General features: G+C 52.8%; 1 protein-coding gene across 4 annotated transcripts in view; it reads right to left on the minus strand.

Moving 5' to 3' along the window:
* The window catches only part of DOCK4 (dedicator of cytokinesis 4), a 348503-nt gene that overhangs the window by 10155 nt on the left and 324057 nt on the right, over window positions 1-14291 (minus strand). For 3 of the 4 annotated variants that reach the window (XM_066238295.1, XM_066238297.1, XM_066238293.1), the window contains 8 exons: window positions 12005-12181; window positions 10723-10806; window positions 5561-5680; window positions 5093-5214; window positions 4502-4622; window positions 3443-3524; window positions 3170-3279; window positions 1107-1182 (listed from right to left, as the gene is read on the minus strand). In XM_066238295.1, the coding sequence (XP_066094392.1) occupies window positions 1107-1182; window positions 3170-3279; window positions 3443-3524; window positions 4502-4622; window positions 5093-5214; window positions 5561-5680; window positions 10723-10806; window positions 12005-12181 (892 nt within the window). The remainder of the gene's footprint in view (window positions 1-1106; window positions 1183-3169; window positions 3280-3442; window positions 3525-4501; window positions 4623-5092; window positions 5215-5560; window positions 5681-10722; window positions 10807-12004; window positions 12182-14291) is intronic. The other variant, XM_066238296.1, reaches the window with a different exon arrangement.

Here is a 14291-nt window from a genome sequence, read left to right on the forward strand (position 1 = left end):
TGTCTGTGTGTCTGTGTGTGTGTGTGTGACCCTGAGGCCGGGCATGTGTCTGTGTGTCTGTGTGTGTGTGTGTGACCCTGAGGCAGTGCACATGTGTGTGTGTGTGACCCTGAGGCAGTACAAATGTGTGTGTGTGTGACCCTGAGGCAGTACAAATGTGTGTGTGTGTGTGACCCTGAGGCAGTGCACATGTGTGTGTGTGTGTGTGTGACCCTGAGGCAGGGCACATGTGTGTGTGTGTGTGTGTGTGACCCTGAGGCAGGGCACATGTGTGTGTGTGTGTGTGACCCTGAGGCAGGGCACATGTGTGTGTGTGTGTGACCCTGAGGCAGGGCACATGTGTGTGTGTGTGTGTGTGTGACCCTGAGGCAGTGCACATGTCTGTGTGTGTGTGTGTGTGTGACCCTGAGGCAGGGCACATGTGTGTGTGTGTGTGTGTGTGACCCTGAGGCAGGGCACATGTGTGTGTGTGTGTGACCCTGAGGCAGGGCACATGTGTGTGTGTGTGTGTGTGTGTGTGACCCTGAGGCAGTGCACATGTCTGTGTGTGTGTGTGTGTGTGACCCTGAGGCAGTGCACATGTCTGTGTGTGTGTGTGTGTGTGTGTGACCCTGAGGCAGTGCACGTGTGTCTGTGTGTGTGTGTGACCCTAAGGCGGGGCGCACTCCATTATGCACTGCATCGCGACTCTTAAACAGTGTCTGAGTCACCATGAACAACAGACGAGGCTCTGTGTGAGGACACAGGGTGGGTGGGACCAGGGGACTCAGCCAGGAAGGGGCTGCTTCTGGGACATGCGGCCTGTCATGCCTGTCTCAGGAAGCCAGGGCCTGGCCTCGCTGGCTCCGTGAACGACACCGAAAGCCATTTGTCGGAGTCTTTCCTAAATGTGCTCGGATTCCGCTGTGAAGTCCCACGAGGACGCAGTTTTGCTGTTGTTTCTAAGACTGCATCGTGCAGGACTGTCTCTCGTCCATCGCCTAAAGGAACATGTCGCCACCAAGGACCCGGAGGGATGGCTGCCCCGCGGACACACGGAAGACAGAGGAAATGAAGACAGCACGAACCCAGGCGCGGAGGGCTGACGCGGGGGTGGCCGTACCTACCTTTCTCGGGCGCAGACAGGTTGGGGTCACTGCGAGGCAAGGGCCCGTCTCCGATGTGGTTGAACAGCAGAAGTCTCTGGAAAGGCACAAGAAGCTATTTTTATGGTGTGGAACGCCGGGTCGGTAGAACCTGAGGTGATTCCCTCCTTACGGACACTTTTTGTTCAGGACGTTTTTGAACAGGAGACGGTGCCCCTTAGAAACAAACAGCTCCAGAATATTTATGGCCAAAAACGGAAGGCGAGGCGTGGGTTGAGAGGCAGAGGACACTGCGACTCAAGTGCGTCTTGGATTTTAAATAGAAACGGTAAGTGATTCCTTCAAAATAAAATGTCGGGGAAAAATAAATGTACTGTGGTGCTCTTTATAAATGCACCTGCTAGACGGGCCGTGTGAAATGCCAGTGGGGATTAAAGAGAACTATTAGCTCAAAAATCTTGAGTGAAATCCTAGAGTAGGTTTCAAACATAGGACCTGGTCACTCTTCCATAATTTTTAAGCTCCAAAAGAAACAAAAAGGCCAGTTTTACAGGGCTCTACCTAACCTGTGGAAAGCGCAAGGCCTTCGCAGCAGACGCACCACGACCCTGTGTCTTGTTGACGTGTCAGCCACGTACATGCTGCTTGCGGTTTTCCCAGAGCGGGAAACTTGGGGGGGCGCTCTGAGAGCTCTCCTCGGTGAGCCCCCCATGCTGTCAGCACGCCCCTCCCCCAGAGCAGACGGAATGAGCCGTCGCAGTTCCTTAGCAACGTCGAGTGGCGGAAGGAAATGAAACAGGCTGGCACTCAGACCTGGATCTGCCAGGCACCAGTGCCGTACCCACAGGGGGACCTGGGCCTCTGGGCAAGGTCTCCCCAACAGCAGAGGCGGGCCGATCGTGTCCACCCCGCTTGCCCTCCTCCACGTCCAGCGCAGCTACGGACTTCTGCCAGGGTGACACTGTTCTATGTGTAGAACCGAGCCCGTCAGGTGCCCAGAGGGCCTCGTCCTCTGGTCCTTGCCCAGACTAAGTGGGGTCACTCCAAGTCCACATCCGGGGTGGGAGGTGAGGGCCACGTCCTCTGACTCCTGAAGGAGACTCCATCCCCCTCCCACCCCCCAGGCATCGCAGGGTAGCAAAGGCAAGCAGAAATGGCTCTGTGCCCCGGGGTCTCGGGCCGGAATGGACGGCAGCTCTCTGCACAGGTCCAGGCCAGAAGGGAGCCCGCCGGGCACACCTGCCTCTGCTCCACGCTCTTCTGCCAAGGGGAGCAGTTCTCCAAATCTCTGCTACACACACACACACACACACACACACACACACACACACACACACCCAGGCCCGCCTGTCACCAAACACGCCCCTTGGGACATTTAAGTAGCAGCGGTGACACAGTCAGCTCAGACCGGGGACATCATCTCCCCTTCCCTCTCAGCCTGACTGCTCAGGAAACAGCCCACGAGTCGCCCTCAGGACATGGCTCCGTGGGAAATGCCGAATCGCTGGCACAGAACACAGGTTCCCCGTCCCCCAGGGGCACTTGCTGTCCAGCACCGCCCAGCCGATGCCTCTGGGGTCTCTGCGCACCCATGTCAGCCACTCCAGACTTCCCCTGGGTCTCTACGGCTCTGTTTTCCAACCGCTGGCCCGTGGACCGGCCAAAGAGTTCACCACCCTGATGTCGTATGAAGAAGACAGGCCCCGTGATCTTCGCTGGACTCACCTACGCTCAGGGTGACTGCCACTTGCCAGCCTGTGTCGTCAATGAGACTGCTGGTCAAGCTGTCTCAGATATCTCTGGAACCGGCAGGCTCATGGCAACAACCTTTTGGACCATGCAGGGAATTTACAAATCACGGGCAGCAGACAAAACACACTTGGATAAACTTAGGTCGTATCTAAGGCGTCACCCACGTGGAGCTCGGAAATCAAGCTCCAGCCTGAACCGTGTGGTGCTGTCACGCACGGGAAGATAAACATCCGTTGCGTGTTTCGTTCCTGGCCAGCTGGGTCACCGGTCCCCAAGGGTCAGACGGCTGAAGACCGCCGTCCAAGGGTCTCCTCGCCCGCCGAGCGGATTACCTGAGAAGGTTCCACGGGTGTCGGGTAGATGGCGCTGCAGGGTCTCTCTCTCGGGGACAGGCAGGCGTTTTCTCTGGAATGTTTGTGTTTGTCGGACAGCAGAGGAGAAGCTGGGGACGGGCGGACAGACAGGACGGTCAGCACGGCGGGGGGAGGGGGGGTTCTCCCCGTCTGCAGGAGAGCGCCTGGGTGCTGCGCCAAGCCGGGCCGTGGCCACCAGCTGCAGCACGGCTCTCTGGGCACCGTCCGCCCACCCCACGCCCTGGCACTGACCTCGGGCACTCGACGGAGCAGAGCTGGTCACGTTGGGCGAAGCAGAGTGGGTAGAACTCAAGCTTGAGGTAGACGGACTGGGCTGGAACACAGGGAAGCCGTCAGCGCACGGCACAGAGGCCGCAAGGCATGGACAGACGTCAGACAAAAATCACTGGCGTGGTTTTATTCTCAAGTTAGCCAGGAGGAGGAAAAAGGAGGGGCCTTTTGGAAATATAGAAATACCTCAGGCCCTTAGGACCCGAGTTCACCAGGAAGCTGAGGTTCTGACTCCGGCCCAAGGGAGGTATCTGTGCCAGGCAGGTCCCTGCGGGGACTTGGGACCCGTGAGTGGCAGCCCCTGACTGACACAGGAGGACCCCTGCCCATGAGCAGGGAGTACCTCTAAGAGGGGAGACTGTGCCCACCGGTTTTCTCCAAAAATGTGTTCAAAGCGTACGTTTGGCAACATGCATTAGACCTCTCTTTCAAAGAGAGTGGTGAGGAAAATTCATCTCAGCCTTCCTGAATTATTCTACATACCACATGAGCGGTGTATAAATAATGTTTTCTTGTTGTTGCTTGTTGCAAGAGTTACAATGACTCTAAGAGTCCCTAAAAGCTTTATTTTTTATTTTCCCAAAATAAAAGAACCTCTTTATTATGGAAATGTACCAACCTGTCCAGAAGGACAGAGACTTTACAATGGACCCTTAAACCATGTATTCTTAACGGGGTGTGTGTGTGTGTGGTGGGGGAGCCTCTTAGAGATGCTAAGGTGTGGCTATGCGGTGGGTGACAGTTTCCTGGACCAAACAACCAGATCAGAGGGGGTCTAGCACCAAGCCCGCCCGTGCCAACCTCCGGCTTGCCCTGTCTCCTCCCAGCAGGCGGGGCAGCCCCCGATAGGTCTCTGGAGATGCCGCAGACCAACAACGCGTGCGTTTAAAGGTTGGCCCGTGGGTCAAGGTCTCACTCATGGGCCCCTGTCCACTAGCAATGGCCGTGCACGCAAATGGGAAGGCTCGGGTGGAGACAGAAAAGGCATGAACATGACCGGACAGAAAGCTAGTCAAGTACCTGCATGTTAAAGACTTCATCAGAGCTTTCTGATTGCCCTGTAATATTGCTTACTTCAGCAGAGGCTTGTGAGGACAGTGAAGAGGAGGAGTACCGGTTGGCGGCCGGGTAACTTAACGGGCTGTCGTGGGGGCGAGAGAAAGGGTCGTTAACTCAGAACCTGAATCCCACGCCGGCTTGGTTATAAATCCGAAGGAAACAAAAAAGTTAGATCTGTATCTACATCATCTATGTCCGTACCTATCTATGTCTACCTGTATCTATCTGTATCTATATCTAACTCATCTATATCTGTCTGTATCTATATCTAACTCATCTCTATCTGTCTGTATCTATATCTAATCTATATCTACATCTCCATCCCGTCTCGTCGTCTCCGGCTCGCTTCCGTCTAATCCCCACGCTTGAGTCTATTTCTTTCTCATCCTGGTGACGTTCGACCAGCGCCAGATGCCGGCAGCGGCCTCGCGGGTTAATTATTTCATTAACGAGAGAGCGGATTTGACAAATTGTGCCCTAGAGAATGAGAGGATCATTCCAGATCGTCTGGCAGGGATGCCAAACGGCGAGATGATGAAGAGTGTGACTTACCTGCGCCTCGGAATTACCCGGGTGCCATCTGGGCTCATCGAGGCGGGGGCCGAGTTTCTGCACACCCGGGGGCTTCCGTTCGGAAAGTGGACCGGGCTGGCTTGTAGACAAGCGGAGAAATCCTAGAACAGCGGTGCGGAAAGCGCTTCAGAGGAGTCAGGAAACCGCCACCACCACCACAAACTCATGAGACCTCAGGCAGGCATTCTCGAGTGTCATGAAACCTTTCCACGGGGCCACTAAGGGGCGTGGCGGCGTTATTCACCTTTCTCTCCTTTCATAAAAACCCAATGCGGCCAAAGACAGACAATGCCATTTCATTCTTTATCTGAGGGCTCCCTGGCACAATGGTGTAGTTTGGCAGAAGAACCAGAAGATGTCACTGTTGCACACGGCACGGGCTCTCCGACAAACAGCTGGTTTGCCATGGTCTGAGAGCCCCAGGCGCGCGTGTGTGTATACACGTACCTGGATCCCTAAGCTCGACTTCATCACGAAGAACTGGTCGACCAGCTTCTTGTGAAGGGGTCTCATATCCTGAGGTACGAACTTCTCATGCACGGCCAACCCAAACTCCAAGATCTGTGCCTGGATGATGCCGCAAGGAAGAGAGTCCTCATCAGGGGGCCGCTCCGCCAAGCGCCCGAGCGGGTCAAGCACTGTCCCCGGGCGGCGTGCGTGCAGGGAGGGCGGCGAGGATCGGAGAGGTCCCGCAAGCCAGAAGGCATGGAGGGCGGTTTGAGCTGAGATCTCTCCGATTCCAAAGACGTGTTGCTCCTATCACCTCCCGTTTCCTTCCCACGCACCTTAGATCTGTAAGGACAACCCCGGCATTCCCCGGATGGGACAGGGGCTGCCCCATGTTAGGGCCGGGCGCTTCCCCGAGGGGTCTCTTTTCCACAGGACTCTTCTCTCTGCCACCAGGTTCTTCCGGGCCCCTCCATCCCACCCCCAGATTTTCAAGATCGGTCCAGGAGGATCAACAATGCACAGGGATTCTAGGATCGCTGCTCTGCCTCTTGCTTTCATTAAAAGTATTATTCCTGGCCCTGGCCGGTTGGCTCAGTGGTAGAGCGTCGGCCTGGCATGCAGAAGTCCCGGGTTCGATTCCCGGCCAGGGCACACAGAAGAAGCGCCCATCTGCTTCTCCACCCTTCCCCCCTCTCCTTCCTCTCTGTCTCTCTCTTCCCCTCCCGCAGCGAAGCTCCATTGGAGCAAAGATGGCCCAGGCGCTGAAGATGACTCCATGGCCTCTATCTCAGGCGCTAGAATGGCTCTGGTTGGAACAGAGCGATGCCCCAGATGGGCAGAGCATCACCCCCGGTGGGCATGCCGGGTGTATCCTGGTCGGATGCATGCGGGTGTCTGTCTGACTGTCTCCCCGTTTCCAATTTCAGAAAAAATACAAAAAAAAAAGTATTATTCCTGCCCTGACCAGTTGGCTCAGGGATAGAGCATTGGCCCATTGTGTGGAATTCCCAGCTTCGATTCCTGGTCAGGGCACATAGGAGAAGTGCCCATCTGCTTCTCCACCATACACCTCACATTTCTCTCTATCTCTCTCTTCCCCTCCTGCAGTCAAGGCTCCATTGGAGCAAAGTTGACCCGGGCACTGAGGATGGTTCCATGGCCTCCACCTCAGGCGCTAGAATGGCTCTGATTGCGGCAGAGCAACGCCCTAGATGGGCAGAGCATAGCCCCAGGTAGGCATGCCGGGTGGATCCCAGTCAGGCACATGCGGGAGTCTTTGTCTCTCTGCCTCTCCCACTTATAACTTCAGAAAAATACAAAAAAAAAGTATCATTCCTTATATTCACTTATACTGCAACAAGGAACTGCTCCCAATCTAAAACTGGATTCCTGCTTTGAGGACCCAGAAAGGGGGTGGGGGCATAAACGGCCGAGCTTCCTTTGTTCAGCGCTCAACAGTGCTAAAATCCTTTGTGCTGGGTGGCAATGCTGTCTTTGGCATTGTTAAAACGTGCCCCGTGTTAAAGCAGTCGAGAGAATGATGGCATGGGCTGAAGGAAAGCGAGTCACACGTCACATCCTCTGCATGAGGTCCTGGAGACCCCACATGGGGAGGTCCCACAGAACCAGCCCTGGAGAGCTGGGCACCCAGCACCCCTCCTAAGGACAACGGTGACTATCGGGAGCCGATCAACGACTGCTGGCTGACAAGGTCACAGCAGGAGAAGGCCCACGACTGCTGGCTGACAAGGTCACAGCAGGAGAAGACCCACGACTGCTGGCTGACAAGGTCACAGCAGGAGAAGACCCACGACTGCTGGCTGACAAGGTCACAGCAGGAGAAGACCCACGACTGCTGGCTGACAAGGTCACAGCAGGAGAAGACCCACGACTGCTGGCTGACAAGGTCACAGCAGGAGAAGACCCATGACTGCTGGCTGACAAGGTCACAGCAGGAGAAGACCCACGACTGCTGGCTGACAAGGTCACAGCAGGAGAAGACCCACGACTGCTGGCTGACAAGGTCACAGCAGAAGAAGATCAAAAACTGCTGATTGACAAAGTCACAGCAGAGAAGACCAATGGCTGCGGGGTGACAAAGTCACCGCAAAGGAAAGGCACAACGACACCTCCCCTTTTAATCTTTTGAATTAATCTGGCCTTATATTCCCCCCTTTCCTGGGTGTGTGCTATTATTTATGGCACAGGGATAATAGTACCGTACTTTCCCTGTAGATTTGTAGTAATTTCTTTGGAAATGAGACAGAAGGTGTAAGTTCCACAGAAAAGCCTGTAAGCCCCTTGAACTGGGCTCATAAACATAAGAGGCTGGCCATGATATCCCTCATAAAGGGTTAAGTTTGTAGGAGAATTTCTTCTTATTAATCATATTAGAAAGAATAAAGTTAGAACTTAACTAGTGTATGAATATAGTAAATGAATAAAGTTTAACTAGACATTAGAATCTTAGGTAAAGTGTAGTGGAGTGGCCTGTTGCGTGGCCTTGGATAGGAGTGCAGCTGGCAAGTAAAGAATGTTTTGTTAAAAGACTTGTTTTGTCACTGAAGGCAGTTGCTGGGTTTTTCTCAGTAAAACATTCTCATGAGATTTTTGTATTTTCCAAGAATAAGGAGAGAAATGTGGTGGGATTCATAGTAGCAATGGCAATTAATGCCTTCTGATATTATGTTGCTACTAGCTATCTTGCAGGTGCACTCTATGTATCTTTAAGTAAAAGTTACTCTTAATGCTATGTTAGTTTCTTAAATAGCAAGCCTTTTGTAGTCTTGTGAAAATAGAATTAGGACACTACATGAACTCAAGGCTATTTGCCTGAGCAAGCAGTGGTCCTTTGCTAGTCCTTGATGATTTCGTCTGCTCTTTCTGCGCCCTTGACTCACAACAACAGTAAAATAGAGTTATTAATTAGTACTAATCTTTTAGAAGTTTGTACCGATATTGTTATTACTATTCAAGTTATTGTGTAACTGTACTTTGAATAACTTACCACATGACTTGTAGCTTATAGATATGAATTACTGTTATCTAGAAATATGTAACCATAGTGAAACTAAAACAATGATGTATTCAAAATACCATGTGATTGTAACTTAGTGTGTGTGCATAAAAAGTAAAGTTAGGCCAGCCATTGGCAGAGATGCCTGGCAGTAAATGCTAACCAGAGAATAAAGAGAAAGAAAAGAATTCGGCTCTCTCACTCGATTTCGCCAACGCCGTCTCTTCCTGTGGGACCCCTGGATCCCCCCCCGGGGCTGGACCCCGGCAGGTAACAACTCCCAGCCACCACCAGCTCGTCAGCATAAAGGTAAAAACATCTGAAATAACCCCTAGGGCCCCTCTGGAGGGGACAGTTTGAGTGGAGTGTATGTGTGAGGCACAGAAGAGTCCAAGCTCTGGGATGCATGAATCGGGGCAGTGTCTGTGGGTCCGCCAAATGGTTCATCGGAACCACCTCACAGAGGTCCAGAGGAGGGCGTGGCTGGCCCCCTACGACCACGGCCCCACAAAAGTGATATGACCCACCCAAGGGCACAGGTTAGAGACCTGGTGTTCCTTAGGCACGGCTCTTCCCACAGGGGCCCGGGAACGTCACCAGGCAGGATGTGGAGAGAACACAGGTGCCCTGATTTTATTCTTCTTAAGAGGCGTCTTCCCCTTTCTCATTTGACTTTGGGGAAAGAGTTCCGCCGGCCGGGACACAGCAGGAAAGAGCCCCGGGAGTGAGGAAAACACTCAGGGGAGACGGCGCTCGGGTTAAAGACCGACTTCCAGCACCCCCTACATCAGTCCCGGGTCACCCCATCGTCCTGAGAACTGCACGGGCCACACGGCTCAGCTCCAGCACCCACACCACCCCTGGGGCCCCCCGGAGAACCTAGCCTTGTCCTCTGTTCCCCTGCGGGCCAGATGCAAGTGACTCCCTTCTCTTTCCCGGAAGCTGCACCCTCACCCTCCTCCAGCCCTGGCCCCTGTCCACGGCCACGGCCACAACTCCGCCCCCAGAATTAGGGTCTGTGGACTGAGCCCACGGAGCACAAAATACAGACCGAGACCGCCTCACCACGGACTAATAATCCAAGGAGCATGCTGTTGTTTGTTTGTTAACTTGGTGTTACCCAGTGGGAAGAGAGGCCATATTTTATCACACACATCCCATTTTTCACGGGCATAAAATATCTTCATTTCTAAATTAACATAGCCTTCCAAGCCCCACGTTGCCTACTTCAGAGGTTTGCAAACCATACTCAGGCCAAGAGCTAGTGGGACGGCCGCCGCCTGTTCTTGGTACTCGACGGGACCGAATGCATACAAACAAGCCAGGCCTCTCTGGTGCAGAGAATGGTGAGGCTGTGTCTCTAGTTCTGTCCGGTCTACAGGCTTCCTCTGCCAGAGAGGATACATAAAGCTCGACCGTTTATGCCCCCACCCCCTTTCTGGGTCCTCAAAGCAGGAACCCTGTTTTAGATTGGGAGCAGTTCCTTGTTGCAGTATAAGTGAATATAAGGAATGATACTTTTTTTTTTTGTATTTTTCTGAAGTTATAAGTGGGAGAGGCAGAGAGACAAAGACTCCCGCATGTGCCTGACTGGGATCCACCCGGCACGCCCACCAGGGGGCGATGCTCTGCCCATCTGGGGTGTTGCTCTGTTGCAACCAGAGCCATTCTAGCGCCCGAGGTGGAGGCCATGGACCCATCCTCAGTGCCCGGGTTTTGAAACAACATCCCCTGAGCGGCCGCTTCCTCCCTATAACTTCTGAGTGAGGCGCCCGTCAGCTCATTCCAGTATACATGTATCTATCTAGTCATTTATTCTGAGTCGGACTGAATTCATCTGAGCACAAATTTTTGAAAAGCGGAAAGTCCGCATCAGACCTACAGCCAGTCTTTAGGAGAAGACCATTTAGAGAATGTTCCAAAAGATTCGTGAAATTGTTTGTTATATGGGGCTACACATGCTTCAATTTACTTTTGCATCCAAGGGGGGGGGAGTGTAGGAATGAGCAGTCTGGATCACGTGACAAGTGCACCTGTAACTCCTGACAACCAGTGGTGCAGAGAGCCGTGCACACGGACAGGGCCCGGGGGAGCAGGCCCAGGATCGCAGGGGTGAGAGAAGTGACCGGCGTCGGCCCCTTACCTGCTCGAGCATCAGCTCTCTCAGCCGAGCGATTTTCTCTCCATCTTCGGGGTGACTTAAGATATATTCTTTGACAAAGAATGCCTGGTGAGAGAAGGAATAGCCAGTTCACTTTGGGGAGAGCTACATAGGAAGTTGAAAGACACTGATGTTGTTAAAAGCCTGGCACCTTTCAGGAAGTGCCCCCCCCCGCCCCGGCCCCGCCGTACGCCATGCTCGGGGAGCAGGCAGAGTGATTGATTCCTGGGATGGGCGGCTGGTCAGAATGGGAACATAAGGGAAGGGCTGCTGGAGGAGAATCGGAGACTGGATAAGAAGTTTTGGTAAAATACAGAGAAAATCCAAATAAATAAACTCTATGGCATTACATTCCTTAAAAGAAAATGCCTTCAGATTCAGTATGACCAGGGTGGTGGCTGCAGCTCCCCAGCTATTGTGCTGTTCCGTTCAAAACTAAGAGGGCAGACAGTCTGGTAAAGTATCTCCTAAACAGGATCAGACTTCTCTTGTTTATTTGTTTAGTTTTTCTTAAGTGAGAAATGGGGAGGCAGAGAGGCAGACTGCCACATGTGCCCAGACTGGGATCCACCTGGCAAGACCCCTACGGGGCAATGTTCTGCCCATCTGGGGCCATTGCTCTGTTGCTCAGCAACTGAGCTATTTTAGTGCCTGAGGCTAAGCCATGGAGCGACCCTAAGAGCCCTGGGCCAATTTTCTCCAGCTGAGCCATGGCTGCAGGAGGGAAAAAGAGAGAGAGAGAGAGAGAGAAGGACCTGACCTGTGGTGGCGTAATGGGTAAAGCATCGACCTGGAATGCTGAGGTCGTCAGTTCAAAACCCCAGGCTTGCCTAGTCAAGGCACATATGGGTATTGATGTCCTCTGCTCCTCCCCCTTTCTCTCTGTCTCTAAAATGAATAAATAAAATCTAAAAAAAGAGGGACAAGGGAGAGGGGGAGGAGTGGAGAAGCAGATGGTCCCTTCTCCTGTGTGCCCAGACTAGAAATCAAACCCAGGACTTCCACACGCCAGGCGATGCTCTATCACTGAGCCCACTGGCCAAGGCCAAGATCAGACTTTTCTATGTCCATAAACCTCTTTGCTCAGGGAAATTATTTTAGGTAGACATTTATTAAACAATACCTTCACTACTGTTACTTATCCAAGAACACACACACACTTTTATCCTCAAAGTATCACCCGTTGGGAAATGGGAGCAAGCATGTATCACAGTGACTGCTCTATTTATTGTAACAAAGACCTCAGTGCCAGCTGCAGCCCCACCTCCTGGTAGCGGGACACCCCGCCGTTGACGGCGGCGTCGATCACCCCGTTCAGGCACATGGTCAGCGGGTTGCTATTCTGCATCTGTCTGGTCTGACACTGGCTGATCAGAGTCTTCAGCTGCTGGTTCTTGTTCTCCAACACCTCGATGGCGTTTTCCAGGGGACTCATTTCCACCTGAGGAGCAGAGGAGCACAGACACCCCCCAGATGTGGCGCCCCTCGGGCAGACAAGGGAGATGACGCAGGTTCTGACCTATCCCTGCCGCCCCCGCCACCTCCCCTCCCGACCTCGACCGGGGGGCTGTCCGGCAGGACGGACAAGGACGTGGAGGATGGATCAGCGGTTCGTTAGTAAGGTCCAGAAAGGCACGGGGGTTACAGCCATCGGCTGAAATGCAGTTTGGCTCATCGGTCATCATTAATTATCTATTAGCACGGCCACAATCCCCGGGACCCTCTAAAGAAAAACAAAAAGTCATCTCATGACTTTTACAACTTGTTTTTCTTTTCCTCTGCAGGGAGAAACCTTCAAGGGCACCTGACTGTCACTTTCCTAGACGCCTGCTTAGCGCAGAGCACCAGGGGAGACACAAAGACGCAGTTAAAGAGCCTCTGGTGTTAAGGAGCTTCCAGCTTTGATGGGATGATGGGACGTGTCCCCATATGGACCACATGTGCACATGCAGCATCGGCATAAGGTGGCCCAGGATGGTCCACGGTTGGGAGTTACAGATAATAGGATAATCAGATATGCCACGGGACCTGGTTGTTGAAGGACAGCCAAGCAGAATGACAACGACTTCCCAGTTCTCGGTTCTGTGGGTGAACCCTAATCGTGAGAGTGATGACCGCGCTCTTCAGATGGAGAGCCCTGTGACGTCCCTGTCACTGACACTCCCTTTGACGAGAAGGTCGGCCAAGCCCCTGGCTGGGAAGTAATTCAGGCTTACCAGGAGCACATTTATACACTGGCTCTTTCTGTTACATAAACAGACGAAGAGTTTTTAAAGGTCGCCTGGGATCACTTTAAACCATCACGGAAAAGTACTCCAATAATTTGACTCTGTCAAAATTAAGACTCGATGTTCATCAAAACACACTATATAACATGATGGAAGGCTATGTCAGAAAGTGGAAGATAATTTGTAACATGGAAAGCTAGGAAAAAAAAGCCTAAATCCAGAATATTTAAGAACTCTTACAAACCAATAAGAACAAGGCAAACACCCCGATAAAAATCGGCAAAAGAGGCCCTGGCCGGTTGGCTCAGCGGTAGAGCGTTGGCCTAGCGTGCAGAGGACCCGGGTTCGATTCCCGGCCAGGGCACACAGGAGAAGCGCCCATTTGCTTCTCCACCCCTCCGCCGCGCCTTCCTCTCTGTCTCTCTCTTCCCCTCCCACAGCCAAGGCTCCACTGGAGCAAAGATAGCCTGGGCGCTGGGGATGGCTCTGTGGCCTCTGCCTCAGGTGCTAGAGTGGCTCTGGTCGCAACATGGCGACGCCCAGGATGGGCAGAGCATTGCCTCCTGGTGGGCAGAGCGTCACCCCATGGTGGGCGTGCCAGGTGGATCCCGGTCGGGCGCATGCGGGAGTCTGTCTGACTGTCTCTCCCTGTTTCCAGCTTCAGAAAAATGAAGAAAAAAAAAATCGGCAAAAGACTGAAATAAGCACGTAATGCAGGGAAAACCCCAAGGGCCAGTCAGCCTAGGAGGACGTGCCGAATTCCACTTGTGACCAAAGAAATACAAAACGGTACCACAGTGACAGACTGGTGACCACTCTCTAACACGGCAAGAATAGATGTGACGCTAGTCAACGAACAGGAGGAGGTGACCCAAAGAATTTCCCCGTTCCTGCGCTCGGAAGTTCAAATCGGTGCCATCCCTGTGGAGAACAGTCTGGCATCGTACGCGAAAGCTGAGGACACATTTATTAGCTTTTACGATCCTGCCATTCTACTCCTGTGCATATATGTCTGTAAGGAAAAGCGGAGGAGACACGTGTGCGTGTCTGTGAGGAAACACGTACAGAGATGATACGTGTGCGTGTCTGTGAGGAAACACATACAGAGATGTTCACAACTGTCTCCACAATCCCTGTGTCCATCTGGTAATAAAATGCACAAACAGACGGTCATACCACGGAATAGCATGCAGCAATGAAAACTAACTCCAGTCACATGTAATAACACGGGCTGACATGACAGAGAACACTGAGTCACAGAAGTGAGAGACAGTAGAATGTATGCAGAGTGACAGGCAGAAGTAAACTGACTTCTGTTGCGAG

The sequence above is a fragment of the Saccopteryx bilineata genome, chromosome 7, assembly GCF_036850765.1.
Source record: "Saccopteryx bilineata isolate mSacBil1 chromosome 7, mSacBil1_pri_phased_curated, whole genome shotgun sequence".
In the NCBI taxonomy this organism is placed as follows: Eukaryota; Metazoa; Chordata; class Mammalia; order Chiroptera; family Emballonuridae; genus Saccopteryx; species Saccopteryx bilineata.